This window comes from Mesocricetus auratus, unplaced genomic scaffold, assembly GCF_017639785.1.
Source record: "Mesocricetus auratus isolate SY011 unplaced genomic scaffold, BCM_Maur_2.0 Super-Scaffold_100020, whole genome shotgun sequence".
In the NCBI taxonomy this organism is placed as follows: Eukaryota; Metazoa; Chordata; class Mammalia; order Rodentia; family Cricetidae; genus Mesocricetus; species Mesocricetus auratus.
In genome coordinates this window covers 9754498-9771539 of record NW_024429201.1, presented here as the reverse complement: position 1 = coordinate 9771539, position 17042 = coordinate 9754498, and the positions used below count along the sequence as shown (strand labels likewise).

At 40.3% G+C, this 17042-nt stretch overlaps 1 protein-coding gene across 8 annotated transcripts in view; it reads left to right on the top strand.

The window, feature by feature from the left end:
- Pde4d (phosphodiesterase 4D) overlaps positions 1-17042 on the top strand; it is a 1369715-nt gene that overhangs the window by 1107216 nt on the left and 245457 nt on the right. Inside the window, exon 1 of one of the 8 annotated variants that reach the window (XM_005065555.4) lies at positions 14875-15371. The exons of the other annotated variants lie outside the window; for them this stretch is intronic. Within the exon in view, the coding sequence (XP_005065612.1) occupies positions 15307-15371 (65 nt within the window). The 5' untranslated portion in view covers positions 14875-15306. Of the gene's footprint in view, positions 1-14874; positions 15372-17042 lie in introns of those variants that run through there. 8 annotated transcript variants of the gene reach the window in all.

Sequence of the window (17042 nt, the reverse complement as noted above, 5' to 3'; positions counted from 1 at the left end):
CACCAAACCCTGAGCAGGGGTATCCCAACACCTAGGCATTATCAGAAACATCATCTTTGGCCCAGCTGTGTACTGCTGTCCAGAAGCATCTGGTATGTGGACTGAGAATGTCAACAGCTACTATATCTCGAGTTATCAGCATGGAGTGACAGCTGAAGGAGGTGACACATGCCTTTGTACTGAGGCCACAACCAGTGTCTCTTGAGTGACCATAGTCTATCACCCAGCAAAGACTTGGAAATACTCCACCAAGGCAGGAAGGCAGGACTTGAATCTGGCATGAGCAGAGCCCAAAAGTGTCTAAGAGTGGGTATTCTCTTTTCTCCAATCCTGCCCACATAGAAGGTGACAGAAAATTTCATGCCATTGAAGAAAGCAGGTACCCTGAATTTATGGTATGGTTTGCTACAGTTAGGCTCAGTGCCAAGTTTACAGCAGTCATCAGCTGAATTTGATAATGTTTTTATTCCTCCCTCTTTGCTGGAACTAACACCAATCACATCTAGAGTTCACTGTGCAGTTGGGCCATTGTTGAAATAACAGGCTTCTTTGAACCATCGCCTAGCACAGCCTCTTTCTCTTCCATGTGGTCCAAGACAGTTTCTTGACTTCTACCCACCTGGGCATAGTTTCTATGTAAATGAAAAGCACAACAAAAATAAATCCACACTTTATGCCAACCTTTTGTTACCATTCTATGATATTGTCATCCACAAATGGGCTGAGCTACATTCATAGCTACATGGGTCACAAGCTGCCTTGTTACCACTCTATTATATCATCATCTACAAAAATACTAGGCTACATTCATAACTACACCAGACCCAAGCTGCCCACAAGCCCAAGATGCAGAAGAATTTGTCTGAATCATTTTTATCTTCCCTGTCCTTGGTTCAAACCCTGAGCACAACTACAGTATTTCTCTAAAACACAGTCACCATCGAAATGATCAATATAGCATAAAGAAATACATTTCATGTCCCAAGGCTGAAGTTTCAGTTGAAATATTTTTAAAAGATTTGTTTTGGTGACTGTAGACATATATTGAAACAAGTCATGTTTAAATTTCATGTTATGGTCACATTGATTCTAAATCAGTCATTTGCCACTTGGCTGTCAGAGCCCCATAAAACCAAAAGGATGCACACTCATAATAGGGAAATTTAAACCATTATACTTGTTTGCCTCTTATCAGATATTTAGTATTTTTTCTTTTTCTTATTTTTGTTTGTTTGGATACTTTTGATTTATTTTTTCCATTTGTTTGGGTAAGCTGTCGATTTTATAGTTATTGATTGAACCCCAGAGACTCATATATACTGTGCATAGGCTTTACCACTGAGCCAACCTCCCCAGACCAAGTCTAGAAACATTTTACATATTCTAAGAGGCTCTTTCATTTCTCTGCCACTCTCCTTCAAGCAATGTCATAGCTCCACTTAGCAAACTAAAGGTCACAATCATACCAAAATATCTGTGTCCCAACCTGGCCTCCCCATTTCACAATAGGCTTCTTCCTTCTTATTGGTTGAGAAAAGAAAAAAAGAGAGAGAGGGAGAGGCCTAGAACAAATGAAAGAAATCTGTCCTCTTTTTTTGCTTGCAGCGAATGACTGGCATTTTTTTCACTTTACATACCAACCACATTTCCCTCTCTTGCCCCTCCTCCTGCTCCCCCACCTTCCTCCATCTACTCCCCCGAAAAAGCAAGGCATCCCATGGAGAGTCAACAAAGCCTGGTACATTAAGTTGAGGCAGGACCAAGCTCTTCCCCCCTGCATCAAGGTTGAAACAGCATCCCACCATAGGGAATGAGTTCCAAAAAGCCAGCTCATGCACCAAGGATGGATCCTGGTCCCACAACCACTGGTCCCACAAACAGACCAAGCTACACAACTGTCACCCACACACAGAGGGCCTAGCTAGGTCACAAGCAGGCTCCCCAGCTGTTGGTCTTGAGTCTAAGAGCTCCCATGACCTCGTGCCAGCTATGTCTGTGGTTTTCTCCAATGTGATCTTGACGCCCACACTCCAATCTCATCAGATGCCCCACTGCACTTAGAAAAGTCCTAAAGGGTTAAACTGCCCAGTTACATGTAGTCATTAATTCTGGGTAGAATAAAGGAAAAAGAGATACTAACCTAGTTACTGCACAGGCAACTCCACGAAGGCAGAAAGACTCCAGTTACCAGCCCCAAAATGTTTTCTTTGAATTGTCATATGATAGCTGACCTTGCCTACCATAGAAAATGCTGTTTCTGATCACTATTGGTAAAAGCCTCTGAGTTAATATCTAGTAACATCAATATATTCACTGTGTAGTGAGAGAGCATAGTCCCTAGGAATAAGGCAGACCCTCTTCAAACATCATTTTGAATCCATAAAATAAGGAATAATCACAAGTACCTCACAAAGAAACCAGATAAAATGCCAAATGGGTAGGAGGTGTCCGATAAATGTTTTTTCCTTCTGCCTCATTTAGTTAGACCCAATCAATTTGCTCATTCAAGTAGGTTACTAGTTACTCAGATTTTTAGCTAATGATTAATGAGGTAGTGTCAACTGGAAGTAGATACCAGTTTTGTCAGAGTTTATTCCCTGTCTCAAAAATATTCTCCTGGAAAGCCTGAAATGTGTGCAATTGCAAATGAATCCCACTGTGTTGCATTCTTGCTTTTCATTATATCTGCCATTAAAACTCAAAATGTTAAAAGAGTAGATAAACTGATGCATTAGCCACTCCCCACAAATGAGTTTCTTAAAGACTAATAAAATAGCCATCCACATTTTAGACAGATACGAAAAGAAGCTGGTAACACAGCTGCTACTCCAACCCCAACTTTTTTCTTTGGCTTCCACAGAATTTATCAGGCAGTGTGTTTGGAATTTTGAATTAAACTACCATGTAAAACAGAAAAATCTCATCATTGCTTCACAAATGGGAAAAGTTAGTCATGTTGTCCTGTTACAGTTAGAAGAAAGAACTGGTCATACCCCTAAACAGTTTCAATACATCTCTCCTCATTCTTAGAATGTAAGATCAATAATAAATGTCCCCAAATAATTTTAATCATTACAGGACTGCTAGAATATTCTGTGGAGTGAATTAAATCCACTTCAGTCACTTCTACGCCCCTCCCTCCCTTCCTCCCTCTCTCCCTCCCTCCCTCCCTCCCTCCCTCCCTTCCTTCCTTTTTTTTGTCATGTCAAGCAAAACTTGGTGACTACTGCTCTCAGAAATATTATTTCAAGTCAGGACAGGTTGCATGCAGATATAAACTATTCTACTACCCTTGGGGTTATAGAGCCCATGGTGACCTTTCCACGCTACTGCTGAGCTCATTGTGAAAGAGTGACTCACAGTCATCCAGTGGAATGCACCTGTGACCCTACATCTAAGTGCCTTCAGTGATGTGTGCTTCCCATTGAGTAAGCAGATCCACTCAGGCATTGAAATCTGACCTCACAGTTTACCTGGGCTTTGCCCAGCCCTTTTACAAAAAGACAAGAACTCATTTGCGTCATCAAAGTCATAGTATTTCCATCATAGAGTAGATTTTGAAGTATAACAAAAAAAGAAAAAACATTGACCATCCCAACTTCTGTTGACTATCTTGTGTCATTCACAAACAATACATCCTTTGTCTTCAAAAAGCAAAGTTCATTACAAAGAAAACTATTGACAGTATCTGTTGAGCAACTGAGCAGAATGGGAATGAGTTTTAAGCTCTGGCAGCATGTTTGCTTTGTTCCGCCTTGTCTTTGTTTCCTTTTCTCTTAATGCAGTAGGAGCATAGCCCTCCTTCCTAAACGAACTGCGTCCCAGAGACTGAGCAATGATGGGTGGTCACCCTGCTGTGCTGGTCTTTTCCTAAGGACTCAGCCTGCAGGGCCACCCACCAAATTCAGGTTTCTTAGTTCACAAGTCAGTTAATAAATATTATAAAGGAGGATTTACTAAAATCTCTTTTATTTGGCTGTTCAGTGTATCAAACATGAATACTTGATACTTTGAGCTTGCAATGTCACATGTTCAGTTATAAGAAACAGAAAGAGGAAGGGAGGCAGAGAGGTAGGGAAGGACGGAGAGGGAAAAGAAGGAAAGAAGGAAGGAAGCAAACCAGGAAGGAATGAAGGAGGGGCAGAGGGAGGGAGGGAAGAGGCAAGGAAGGAAGGAAGGAGCCATGGTTGCTAGTTATGGGAATTCATGATTGCAATCCCAGCTGTTTGACTGAGGTCTCCTGGGTACTCTAAGTTTGAGGACAACTTAGGCTACAGAGTAGCATATAAATGAGCAAACAAACAACAAAAAGTTCTTAAGGACAACAACATCATCTTACTGACAGAAGTAACAACTACAGCATAACATTTTCTTTAAATTATCCATAATACAAAGGCAAGCCCCCCATCTCGCCAATGAATACCTTACTTTACATCACTAGCAAAGGTAACTCAAATGCATTGGCTCGGCATAGAAACACTACCTAGAAATGGTCCAAATGTCTCCTTACATAAAGCACTTCACATCAGAGCTGCTGACCCTTACCCCTCCACTTTGACCTTGCTGTACTCAACAGCCACCGTGGATCTGTCTCAGGGCCTGCAGTCCATCATCTTCCCATTGGCCTGTTAGGATGTTTGACTATTAGCAGTGGTGTGTGTGTGTGTGTGTGTGTGTGTGTGTGTGTGTGTGTGTGTGTGTGTGTGTGTGTGTGAATGCAGCAGCCCCAAAAATATACAAAGAAAACTGTAAAACTGCCATGAAAGTTTCATTAACATTCTGTCAACTTCAGTAATTGAAAATGAGTATTCATAAAAATTTTATGATTTATTTTTGAATAAAAACCTGTGGGCTGATGATTTTTTCATTTCACAAATATTCTCAGAAATGTCAGATGACTGAAAAGCAGCCAGGGCTGCCCTTAGTTATATGTGTCCAGTGGTAGCCACAGGATTGACAAACAAAACTAAACAGTTTATTTCCAGACTACTTTCTCACAGCAAAATGATGTATAATGGGGAAAATGAGCCTCTTTTAATCTACAGGGAACAACATGTATGGCACTCACAAGGGCATCGAACCCTGAGCTCCTCCCCTTTCATGAAATGCAATGAAAACTAGCTTCTATTGTATGACTTTAAAAATCACTGCATTTTGAAAATAATTTGCAGTTACCCTAAGGTGATCTTAAGAAAGAGGTTAATGAACCGTTCCCTAAGAAGCCCGAGAGTCAATAAAGAAAGTAGTTTCGATCCTGGAAGAATCCAACTCACTGCAGAAATGTCAGCTAAAAGGGAGGCTTGAATTGCACAGGCTGGGTGGGAGGATGCCTTCATACACGCCCTCCATATGGAATAACACTCTGCCCTGAAAATAGCACTTGGCTTTATTTCTTCTTTTAGCTTTCCATGAAGAAACTTTGCCAAGTGCCATATTTGAGCTTCAGCTTTCCCGCAGACATAGCAGAGAAAGCAACTTCTTGGAGAACGCAGCAGACACACCAGAGCCATTTGTCTGAAGACTGCAGGCCTGTGTTGTTTGTGGGTTTTCAGAGTCCACTGAACACTTGGAATGAATAGTCTGCCTTTCTCCCCAGAAGAGTAAAGACGGATAGACAAGGTCAGGTTAAAAAGTGTCTACACCAGCTTTCCCAGCCTGTTCCCCAAAGCTATCTGAACAAATAAACAAACAACCAAGCAAACTGTAAATATGCTAGACTTATGTACAATGTTTAGGAAAAAATGGAAAGTTAGTCATTTTAAGGGAAGAATCAATATGAACCATATTTTGAAAAAGTTGCTAGTGAATAGCACATTCACTTATGTATGAACAGTCTAGTATGACAATACTTGTAAGTTTCAATTTCTGTGATTAAAATAATTAATTTTTAATGATGTCAATAGCAAACACACCAATGAAAACTAGGACAGGGATCCTAACTTTATCTAGCCTTCCAATTTTATCTAAGACTCACCTACTTGCATATTCAGTATTTCCAGGCAGGAGGCTATTTCTTGTTACACTTTGCTAATTATGAACTACCTTGGCTAAAATTAAGAATTACAAACTTAAAATTACTTTTCTGTTGCAATGCTGCATCCTGTCATATTTGTATATTCATCTTGAGGTCCAAATTTTCAAATGAGTCTAAGTTTCGATGTGAGTCCTTGAGCGTGCCCTGTAACATCGTCTAGACTTCGGCTGTCTCAATGACTTGGTAGAAGAAATACTAGCACCAAGCTCGTCTGTCTGTCTAAAGTGTCAGACAAGACACTGAACCCAGCCAGGATCTTGCCCTGAGCCTGACCTGCATAAGACAAGCACAGTTCCTCTGTGGTCTTGGCTCTCTTTCTAGAACGACAAGGCTCACATTCTGTCCTGGTTCTTCCCTTCCCTTCACCTCTCTGGGGAAGTACTGCTGGTCCCTTACTTGATGAGAATGTCTACAATGTTCTCTGGAAATTGATAGGAATGCAAGCGTGCTAAACCATGAAAACATTTATTAGTGGCTTCAAGTAGGATCAAAGAGCATTGACTGTGATACAGGCTTTACACCAGGGAGACAGAGGTCTCGTTCATAGGTGAATAGATGACTGATTGAGGCATATTCTCCCACATGCTCTTCACCCTTCTCCATCATCCTTCAAGCTGTAGGGAAGGACTTCTTGAAAAAAGAATTCCTTTGAATTCCTTTGAGCTTCTAAAAGGTCACTACGACTATCTTGGATAAATGACACATTGCAGAATAGCTTCCCCAGGTTAAAGCCATCTCTCCTAAGTATTTGGAAAGAACCTTACCTTTCTAAACAGTGACAATGCAGTCAGATAGATGACCCTTAGAACCTGCCCTACATGTTCCTATTGCTTTGAGTGTATCTATCATAAGGATATTATAGGGTCTCTGTTTTGGTGAGTACGTGTGCACATGCATACACACACACACACACACACACACACACACACAAACACACACACAATGGCTGAAGAAATTTTTAGGAATTGAAGTTACAATCCCACTGCCAGAGAGTCTGGGAAACAGAACCTTTATCCAATGGCTGATGGAAGCAGAGGCAGACTCCCACAGCTAAACACTGAGATGAACTGAAGGAACCCAGTGACAGAGAGGTAGGACTGATGAGCAAGGGGTAAAGACTGGGCTGGTTTAACCCCCAGAAAAGCTGACCTGACAAGGGTTAGCTCTTGAATCCCAGACTGATTCCTGGGAATCCAACATGGGACTGATCAAAACCCCCTGAATGTGGGTGTCAGTGAGGAGGCCTAGGTAATCTATTGGGCCTTGGGTAGTAGATCGGTATTTATCTCTGGCATACAAATGGACTTTGGGTGTCCATCCAACAATAAGAGATGCACTCTCACCCTGAACTCTTGTGGGAGGGTATAGGCCCTGCCCTGGATGAAATGACATTCTATGGATACCCCCGTGGAGGGCCTCACCCTGCCTGGGGAAATGAGTGGGTATTGGGGGGTTTTTGGGAGGGCATGTGTGTAGGGGAGGGAAAGGAAGAGGGACCTGAGATTGACATGTGAAGCAACCTTGTTTCTAATTTGAATTTAAAAAGAAAAATAAAGAAAAAAGAAAAGGAAGATAACAAGGCTCAGTTTCAGAAGCTTAATTATAGCCCTGAAGCAAATGCTGCAAAAGGACAAGGAAGGAAATGTGTAAAAGGCTTATCTGCCACTGGTGACCAAGGGTTTGCTCTGTTGTTAAATAAACAACATGAGAACCAGACAGCAGAGTAGTATCAGTAATTCTACTACTAGTAGTAGTAACTACTTCTAGTAATAGTAGTTCCTCTGAATACATAAGTGAATAAACAATACCTGTTTTCAAGGAATTCTCAGCATTATGGGGTCCAAGTGTCTCCTCAGGACACATCCTGTTAACATGAATTCCTTAGTTCTCAGTGAATGGCTAGGTCAAATGAAGATAACTTAGTGATTGTGGAGTCAATAAACACTACAAAAGGGGAGTGTAGCACTGATAGCTGTGGAGGAGAGTCCCAAGTTCATTCCTGAAGATGGATAAAGGTAGAAGCCAGAAGGCTAACCCTGCCAGAGAAGGGCAAACATACATCTGAAGGGCAGAGGGGGGAAGGGGGAGGATCCAGCTTGTGCATCAACTTGACAGACTCTTTAACTGAGAGGTGCTTATCTTCCAGAAACATCCATTCAAAAGTTTAATCAGAGGTGAGGCTAGATGATGGTGGCCACACAGTAGAAGTTTTAACTTTACACACAAAGTGGCGGGGGAGTGCGGAAGGATGGTGACTTTGTGAGAAATATTGCACATTTTAGAAAATGCTATTTATTTATTTATTGTTTATTCATTTATCATTTGTTTTTTTTGGGACAGGGTTTCTCTGTGTAACAGCCCTGACTGTCCTAGAACTCGCTCTTTAAACCAGGCCAGCCTCACAGAGATGCACCTTCCTCTGCCTTCTGCGTGCTGGCATTAAAGGCATGTACCACCACTGCCCGTCTGAAATATTGCACAGTTTTTTAAATAAAAAAATTTAATTTATTGTCTGTGTTTTTGAATGATAACTCAGTTTGAGAAATAAACTTTTGACATAGAAAATGGGACACAGAAAAAGTATACGTGATGGATTCTTTAAAGTTGATCAGGAACTGTGGTATTAAACTAAGATTAAATGTAATTATTTTAACCCAAACACTAATACAGCATTTGTGTAAAACAACTGCACATACTTTCAAGTTTTAGACCTGCTTTCTTCCAAATCACATTGACTCTTCTTTCCAAACATATTTTTCCCAAACATATTTTTGATAGCAAATATTATTCAACTGAGTGCTTAGTGTATGTCCAGTAGTGTGCTAAAGTTGTATTTGTTCCTTAATCCTCATACAACTCTTTTTATCTCTACTTCATAGCTGAGGCAACAGAGATGGGGAGAAAGTTAAATAGTTTTTGAGATAAACAACCAGTGATCTGGAGAGTTTGAAATTAGACCCAGACTTCCTGACTTGGCGTCTTTTTCCTTACTTGATCCTATAGACTCTTCCTAATTGCTAAGCATTATCTCAAGGAGCAGATGCTGTATGTCAAAGAAAACGTATGTGTAATGTATGTCAAGGAATGAACTGGCCATACTAGTATGTCACTCCCCTTAACAAGAGCAGGGAGATGTCATCAAAGAAAGGAGTTACAGAGCTCTGAAGGAAGTTTGGTTTCTAAGCTTTGTTTTGTTTTTCATTACTACTTGTGGGGTTGAATTATCAAGAAAACTTCTTTGAGCAGTTGTGACAGGTTATTTTTCAAACCCTATTTTAATGAAAACCATAGAATTTCTCACAGTGTTAGAAAAGAAGGGCTCCATTTGTGACAATGATCTATAAACTAAATATAAATATATGTTGATATTATTTTAATGTGTTCTACTTAATTTGTGTTATTTTTGCTTTGCATTCTGGAATTGGTTTCAGGAGTTAGGAATCACTTGATTAAACATAAAAGACCATTGGGTGAATGGGTGAAGTTACAGTATGATTATCATGTTATTTGCCGAAAATACACATATTTTGACAATAGCAGAAAGGGTGTGTTTGTGTGTGTGTGTGTGTGTGTGTGTTAAAATACTAAGTATTTGTCAAAACAAAGATGTTTCATCTTCACAGTCAACCAAATAATCTATAGAGAATTAGTGAAAACTGTCTCTGAGATCCCATCCACCACTCCAACTTCAGCTTTATCATTCCACTCAAAATATTTATTAGTCAGATTTCTAGAAACAGAAAGAAGAGACAACGGTTGCCAAGGCCTAGGAGAAGAGGCATTAGCAAGCTATTTGTAATGGGCACTAGTTTTCAGTTGGCCAAGTGATATCTGGAGATGAATAACAAAGATGGCTACACAGCAGTGTAGATGTATACAGCACCACTGAACAATGCACATAGGAAATTTAAACCGCAAATAGCAATACAAATTTACTATTACAGAACTAGAAAGGTGATCCAGGAGTTAAGAGCACTTGCTATTCTCCCTAAGGTCCCATGTTCAGTTCCAAGCACCCAAATCAGACAGCTCACAACTCTCTATAATTCCAGCTCCAGGGCATCGAACACCTCTTTCTTCCACAGATACCAGCACCCACATGCCCAACCCCACATACAAATGCATATACTCACATATAATTAAAAAGAATGAAAATATAGCCTTTAAAAGTTTGCTGTTGGACTATACTTGAGATCACAGTATAGCTGTATGAGAAAGAAAAGTTTAAAGTACTTAAGCTTCAGCAGACACAGTGATGACTTTCCTTTTAAAATGAAGCTTATGTAGTTCTACATTTTTACAGTGGAAAATAGAATTTGATTTCCTAATTTTGCTCTAAAAACTCAAAGTAATAACTACTTAGTGCCCCTCAAAGAAAAACAAAACAGCAAAAAGGACACTGTGTCTTTGAGAAAGCCAGGAGATGTCTGTATTTCCGTGTGTGTGTGTGTGTGTGTGTGTGTGTGTGTGTGTGTGTGTACATACACATGGGGAAATAGACAATGACATACCAAATAAAGGGGGAACACAATCTTGAAGGCTGAACTACCCCCAATACTGCAAATGAACTTTAGATGTTTGATTTTTGAAAAGCAGAGAAAATAATGATGGTCATATAATATGCACTTGTCTACAAGCTCTGACCCTTTCTCAGCATAGTGAGTTAAATTACTTCTTACTTAAGAGAAGACATATTCAAGGATACTAGGCCAAGGAAGCAAGGTACGCATGCAAACAGGAGGGTAGAAAGTTAGGACTACCCTGAAAAGAGTATTTCCACAAATAGTAACATAGGGGAAGGCTGTGGGTATGGGCACCTGTACAGACCATGGAGAAAAGGTTTGAGATGATTTAACTAGCTCAAGTTTTTTAAACAAATTATTGATTGTCTTTGTACATGAAACTATTTTTATATCTCCCATGAAGAGATGTGCTAAGTCCTTAAGAATATATACTACCTAAACATAAACATACAGAGTATAACATGCTGAGCATTGAGGAGGGAATTAGCATGTAATACTGATAACTTTATAAAATGACATTTTATAAAAGAAGTAAAAAGTTTAAAAGTAGCTTTCAAAATACAGTATTCTGGACTTCCTAGGAACCCGATAATTTAGGAATCTCTTATATCACCTCCAGTTGTATGTACAGTAAATGTAATTAGAAAAAGGGCCAGTAGGAAGCAACTCAAAATTCCCCCTCCACAGAAGGAAAAGGACATGGTACTTCTCAATAACAAGGAAATGTTGCAAGAGTTCAAAGTAACTTGTTCATTAAGGTTCAGACACAGTGTAAAATACCAGGAAACTGTAAAAACGGATATCCATGGTCATTTTTCTTAAGGAGTTGACTTGACATCTCTGTAGTTCAGCACTGAAGTACATAAGACAGGCTTGAATAGTTAACTCACAAAAGGGTTTTGCACATCTGTGTTTGACAGTTTGGAAACAGGATGGTGTTACCATCTGAAAGTAGTAGTATACTAAGAAGGCAGGAGACTTGATGACAGGTAAGGTACTGTAAAGTTAAGATTATCTGAGAAAAACTAGATTGTGTGGTAAACATCACTCCTTAATACCTCGTTCAGTTAGTATCTCATATTTAATTCATGTTACTGACAAATGTCAGTTTCACCAGTTACACTCATCATTAAATGATTTGAGGACTAAAGCATACCTGAAGGTACATCCAATCTCCCAGAATGCAGAAGATTTCCCTGCATTGTTACAGGGCATTGTGGGTCTAGTAGTTGTATTTGAGAGATGTGAGGTCATTTAAAAATGATATTTATCTGTTAATACTCAATTGTATTTTGGAGAAAACATAACCATACATCGAACCATTTTCAGAATAGATATGAAAGTACTATGTAAATTTAGCTTAAATTTTAAAAATGAGTCAGTATAAATACAAATATCAGTAATGGTATAGGTAGATTACTAATATGGAGGAAATAGTATCTAAATGAGTGAAATTTGAGGAACATCATGTTACATGGTCATTTCATTCAACAAAACATAGATAGGGGGACCCATGAAATTTTCCCACCCATAACAATACATCAAAGGGCAGTGACAAGCAATTCGAAGGCAACCTAAGCAACACTATACAACCAAGTAAATAGGAGAAACAGAGACAATGGCAACTTCTCATCAACTGTGACTCCCCCACACTTTGTAGGCAAAGGCAAGTGCTTTATAAGGCTCAGTGTCCCATACTCAGGCATCCCTGCCAACCTGTACATTATCACACATTGTGTGAAACAAGGATGTTGTACCCCTTTGACACTCAGATGTCCAAATAGTGTTTTAGAAATTTTCATGAGAAAAAAATAGTATAGCAACAGCATTTAATAAAAAGAGTTAAGTGTCACTCTGTTTTATTTTAAATCAGTCACTACCTTTACTGTTAGTGGTGGAAGCCTAATTTAAAAAAGAAAATCAAATCTCTGCAGGCTGAGAAGAGACGTATCATTCCTCCTTTATAATGGCAAACTTGACGTGCTATTCCACAGAGCTGGTTAGTTGCAGGTGTTTTTAAATTCCTTTCTTAGTACCTGTTTCTTGGTGGGTGGGGAGAATATGCATGAGTCCCTATGGGACCAGAACTGGTAGAGGCCCAGCTGTTGGGTGATCAGGCCTTCTGAGAAAGGTTTTTGGACTTTGGGATAAGTGAAGGCAAGTAAGTCACATGTGCATCTTCTGCAGCTTTTTTGACAAAGGAGGGTGTGGCAGTAGAGTAAGTAATCTCACAGGGACAGTGTCCTCTCAGGGGACCAAAGAACATGGGGTTGATTACTTCTGGAGAGCTTAACACACAGTGCTCAGACTCTGTACTCTCTAGACATTGTCATCTTTGTAAGCGACAGCCAGAAAATGTTTGGTAAACCTTAAAAAAAGAAAAATGGTTTTACAGATGAGGAGTAGCTGTTCAATTTTACTTGGGTTGGAGTTGCCCCTCCTCCTCTTAACCACTTTCACATTCCCAAAACAAATAAAGTAAACCTTTCATAAACTCCCCTTTCCCCCATCTCCCTTAGCTTCTTTGAAATTTCTAGAAATATGTGTTTAGGTAGCGTGCATGAAATATAAGAAAGTATGAGCAACACACCAGACTTGGGTCAGGACTAAAAAGGTCCGAATGTCCCAGGACAGTACAGGAGAGCCAAAGGACTTACGGAGAGAAGTGTGTGGGAAGAGTGTATTGGCATTTACTTTATGAACCCTGAGAATCTCCACAGAGGACAAAATCAGAATGCCCGTTGAGGTGTGAAGGGATTGTTACTGTAATAAGCGGCCCCAGTCTCCAGACTTTGTTCTTTCTACATCCATTTTCCAAGCTGTTTGGGTGGGTCACAACCACACTCCAACATCCTGTCTCCAAATGCTAAATAAATACCAAGTTCACGTCAGACTAGGGAAGCAGCGCACGGCTAATGCCGTTGACGATTCAGAATGCTTATTTTCCCTCAATAATTCACCTTCAACATAATTGAAGTTGGCACACCCAGAGGAACATATATCCTTTGTGTAAATGTTCAGAGGGATAGACAAGGCGGGGGAAATGTTCCTTCTGTCAGCAGCTGGAGCAGCTGGAACCGGCCTACAGTGTAGCTACCAGAATAGAAGAATGCGATTTTCTTAATTATTTTTAAATTTTAATTAAAATATACTTACAATATCCCCTTTCCCTTACTCCAACCACTTGCATGCTTCCCTTACTCCTTCTCAAATTCTTTTCCTTCTATTATTATTGTTACAAATTTATAAACACAATTGTATATAAATGCTACCTACTGGTTCTGTTCAGTGTTACTTTCACTTATATGTATATGATTTCAGTGCTAAGGTATTGTACAACCAATTATTTCAGATGCCACCTGTGGATAGGTATGGGTCGTGGAAATAATAAAGGTTGGGCATTGGGTCAGGTACTGGTCTTGAAAAATAGTAAAGGTTGGGCACAATACAAAGCTTCATAACTTACTGAACAATCAGTTAACCTAAATCTGTGTATACGAATCAAAGACATTTCCATGTCATTAAAAAAATAGGTTTAAAAACCAGCAAGGGTACATGTAGCCCCTTTCCTACCAAGGTTACATCATATTTTCTTCAGTTTAAATGCCCCGGCAGCACTTCACCCAAGGCAGTCTGCTTCCAAGAATACTTTGTTGAATTTCCAAGGGACAGTTAACATGTCTGCACCAACCTAAAGTCTGAATTTTTTTTTTGATGTGATGGAAATGAATTTCTGCTAAGTCCTCAAATCCTCTCAACTTTGGTCCTAAAGAAACATCTCAGTGTTCCGTGTTTGCATGTAATACTTTCTTTGGTTTTGGAGAAAAACGGAAACTTCAAGGGCTAGGGGTGTGTGCCATGCAAAGAAGCTCTGGGAGGGCGGTTTTCCTGGAGTAGCACAGACAGCTGCTTTTCCACAGGACGGCATGGCTTTGAAAGTCTCCAGGACACTGCTGTCTGCGTGGCTGCTTTGCACTCCTGCTTTCTTTGGGGATTCAGAGTTCCGCCCCTTTTGCTTTGTAAGTCAGCAATTGACCAGGCCCAGTTGGGAGCTTTTTTCCCCCTTTCTCACTTCCCTGCGATGTTTTGAACTGCCTTCTCACAGACGTCATTCAGCCCTGGTGAGACTGGATGATAGTTCTCATTCACAAAGACTTGCAGCCACGACCTCAGGGGACACAGCGGAAGTTGGCTTGGCAGGTACCTAGACCCACCCAGCCCACCGAGCTGCTCTCCTCCTGCGAACCCTTTTGCTCACAGAGAGCATTGTCGTTGTTGTCCCCCCCCCTCCCGTCCCCCCTCCCCCGCCCCCTGCCGTTGGTTGCCCTGAAATGAAACTTCCTTGACAGCTCGCCCTCTGTGTGTCACCCCGCTGCCATGCACTTTCTTTTTTCTACCTGAGTGAGCGCATGGGGAAAACCTCTAAGTCTGTTGTTAAGGAATTGCAAAAAGGAGATTAAGAGACCCGTTCCTGTTCGCTGGACTGGCTTCCCTTGTGACCCAGATGGAGAAGCGACTCAAAATCCAGTTCCTCTGTTGGCAAGGCAGGCAGAGAAGGAACTCCCTTCGGAAGAGCCCGGGGCTTGGGCATGAAGGAGGAAAGCCTGCCCGCTGTCTGCAACACTGAGCTGAGGCAGGAGGCAGCCTCCCTGGCCCTAGAGAACCTTCCAATCCGTCTTCGTGGAAAGCTAGCTGATGTGTATTGATCAGAAGACTTGAATATTTCCTTCTCCGTCTCCCCTCTTCAAAATGAGCATTATTATGAAGCCGAGATCCAGGTCCACAAGCTCCCTGAGGACTACCGAGGCAGTTTGGTAAAGTGCCCCCCCCCGCCGCGTCCCCCCGTCGTCCCCCCCCACACCCCTCTTCTTTCTCCCTCTTCCCCTTTAAGACTGGCATATACCTCCAGTACTTAACTCAACTATTCAGTAATTGCTGATGAAGTGTGTTGTTAAAGCTATTATTGACAGATCCCTTTCTCTTCATTCCCCCCCTAACCTGTCTGTTCTTTCCAAAGAGAGGTGTGTGTGTGTGTGTGTGTGTGTGTGTGTGTGTGTGTGTGTGTGAACTCCTTGTGAGCCATAGCAATCTATCCAATATTCACCTTTAAGGGAGGGAAGAAAGTGGTGGTTTTCAAAATGGAAAGCTTGCCGGTTCTCACTGTCTGATTTGGTGGTGTTTTCTCACCATTTTTCCAGGACTGCAAAGGTTGCCTTGGGTGTTTGCAAGGGTTAGGAATTAATGAAGCTAGAGAACTTTCATGACTTACAGAAAAGCACCTGGAATATAAAGCCATGTGGATAAACCCGTATCAAGTTCTTTACCACTCAGCCATCTCATTTCTTTTTACAACACGTTTAGAATATTATAAAAGTTTTCACTTTAATGAAGTGTAAGTCCATTTCAGTGCCATCTAATACACATTTTGATGTTTTTCCCTAATTCTATCTTGGTATTCTCCTATGATGCTTAAAAAACTGCACAATGAAGTTAGTTTTGTGTCTAGAGTAGCTACTTTAGAATTATTTATGGTGACTCCATAGGAAAATATTGTGGATTGTTTACATTAACAGTTGTAAATGAACAATCCAGCTTACCTCTCTGATATGGAAACAGTCACACTTGGATAAGGTAAATAAAAGCAAAGATTAAGGTAGAATCAGGCAGTCAGTGAGACCTAAGGTGTATTATTATGTAAGCAAACAAACGCACATCTAAATACATGAATCATTTGCATAGGATAGCTAACTCTTGTTTGTGTGGGTGGTAAATTACTCCCTGCTATTATATTAGTGCTTGCCCATAGACTGGAAGCAAGAATGACCCCCTCAGTCAGATTTCTGTAAATTTTAATAAATTCCAGAATAAAATGAATTTATCTTTATAATATTTGTCATTCCTTCTCAAAGAACACATTCCATAACTTTATGCATTGATTGAATGAAAAGTTTATAACTGACGATATACTTGCAAGGTTCATTTTTGGCAACCCCCCCAGACAAAAAAATTACTGGGAAACACATAAAATCCTTTTATAAATTCATTTAGCTAGTACCAATTTCTGATATAAGCAGCTAAATATAAGTGGGTTTCACACATTTCCGATTTATATCCCAAATAAGTGAAAAAAATCTCAGTTAAACAAATGGCATTGAGACTTATTTTTAGCTCTGGGGCTCAGATGACAGTAATTTATTTATTTCAGTTGGCAGTAATTACTGGCATAGACAACCTTTGTGCTTCAGTGACTGTCACAGACTGCTTTTGAACATAACTATTCTATTATGTTAAGTTGTATAAGATAAACCAACATGCAGAGCCACAATTCAAAATGCACATTAAAATACCAACTTAATGAATCTGTCCTTCCATTTAGCTTTTAAGACTCTACATAGTGTTGCTTTCAAAGTAAATTTTGTATAATAACTAAATGCTACTGATCCTGAGCTATAACTGCACTACAATAGTATCTCTGGTTAAGCTTA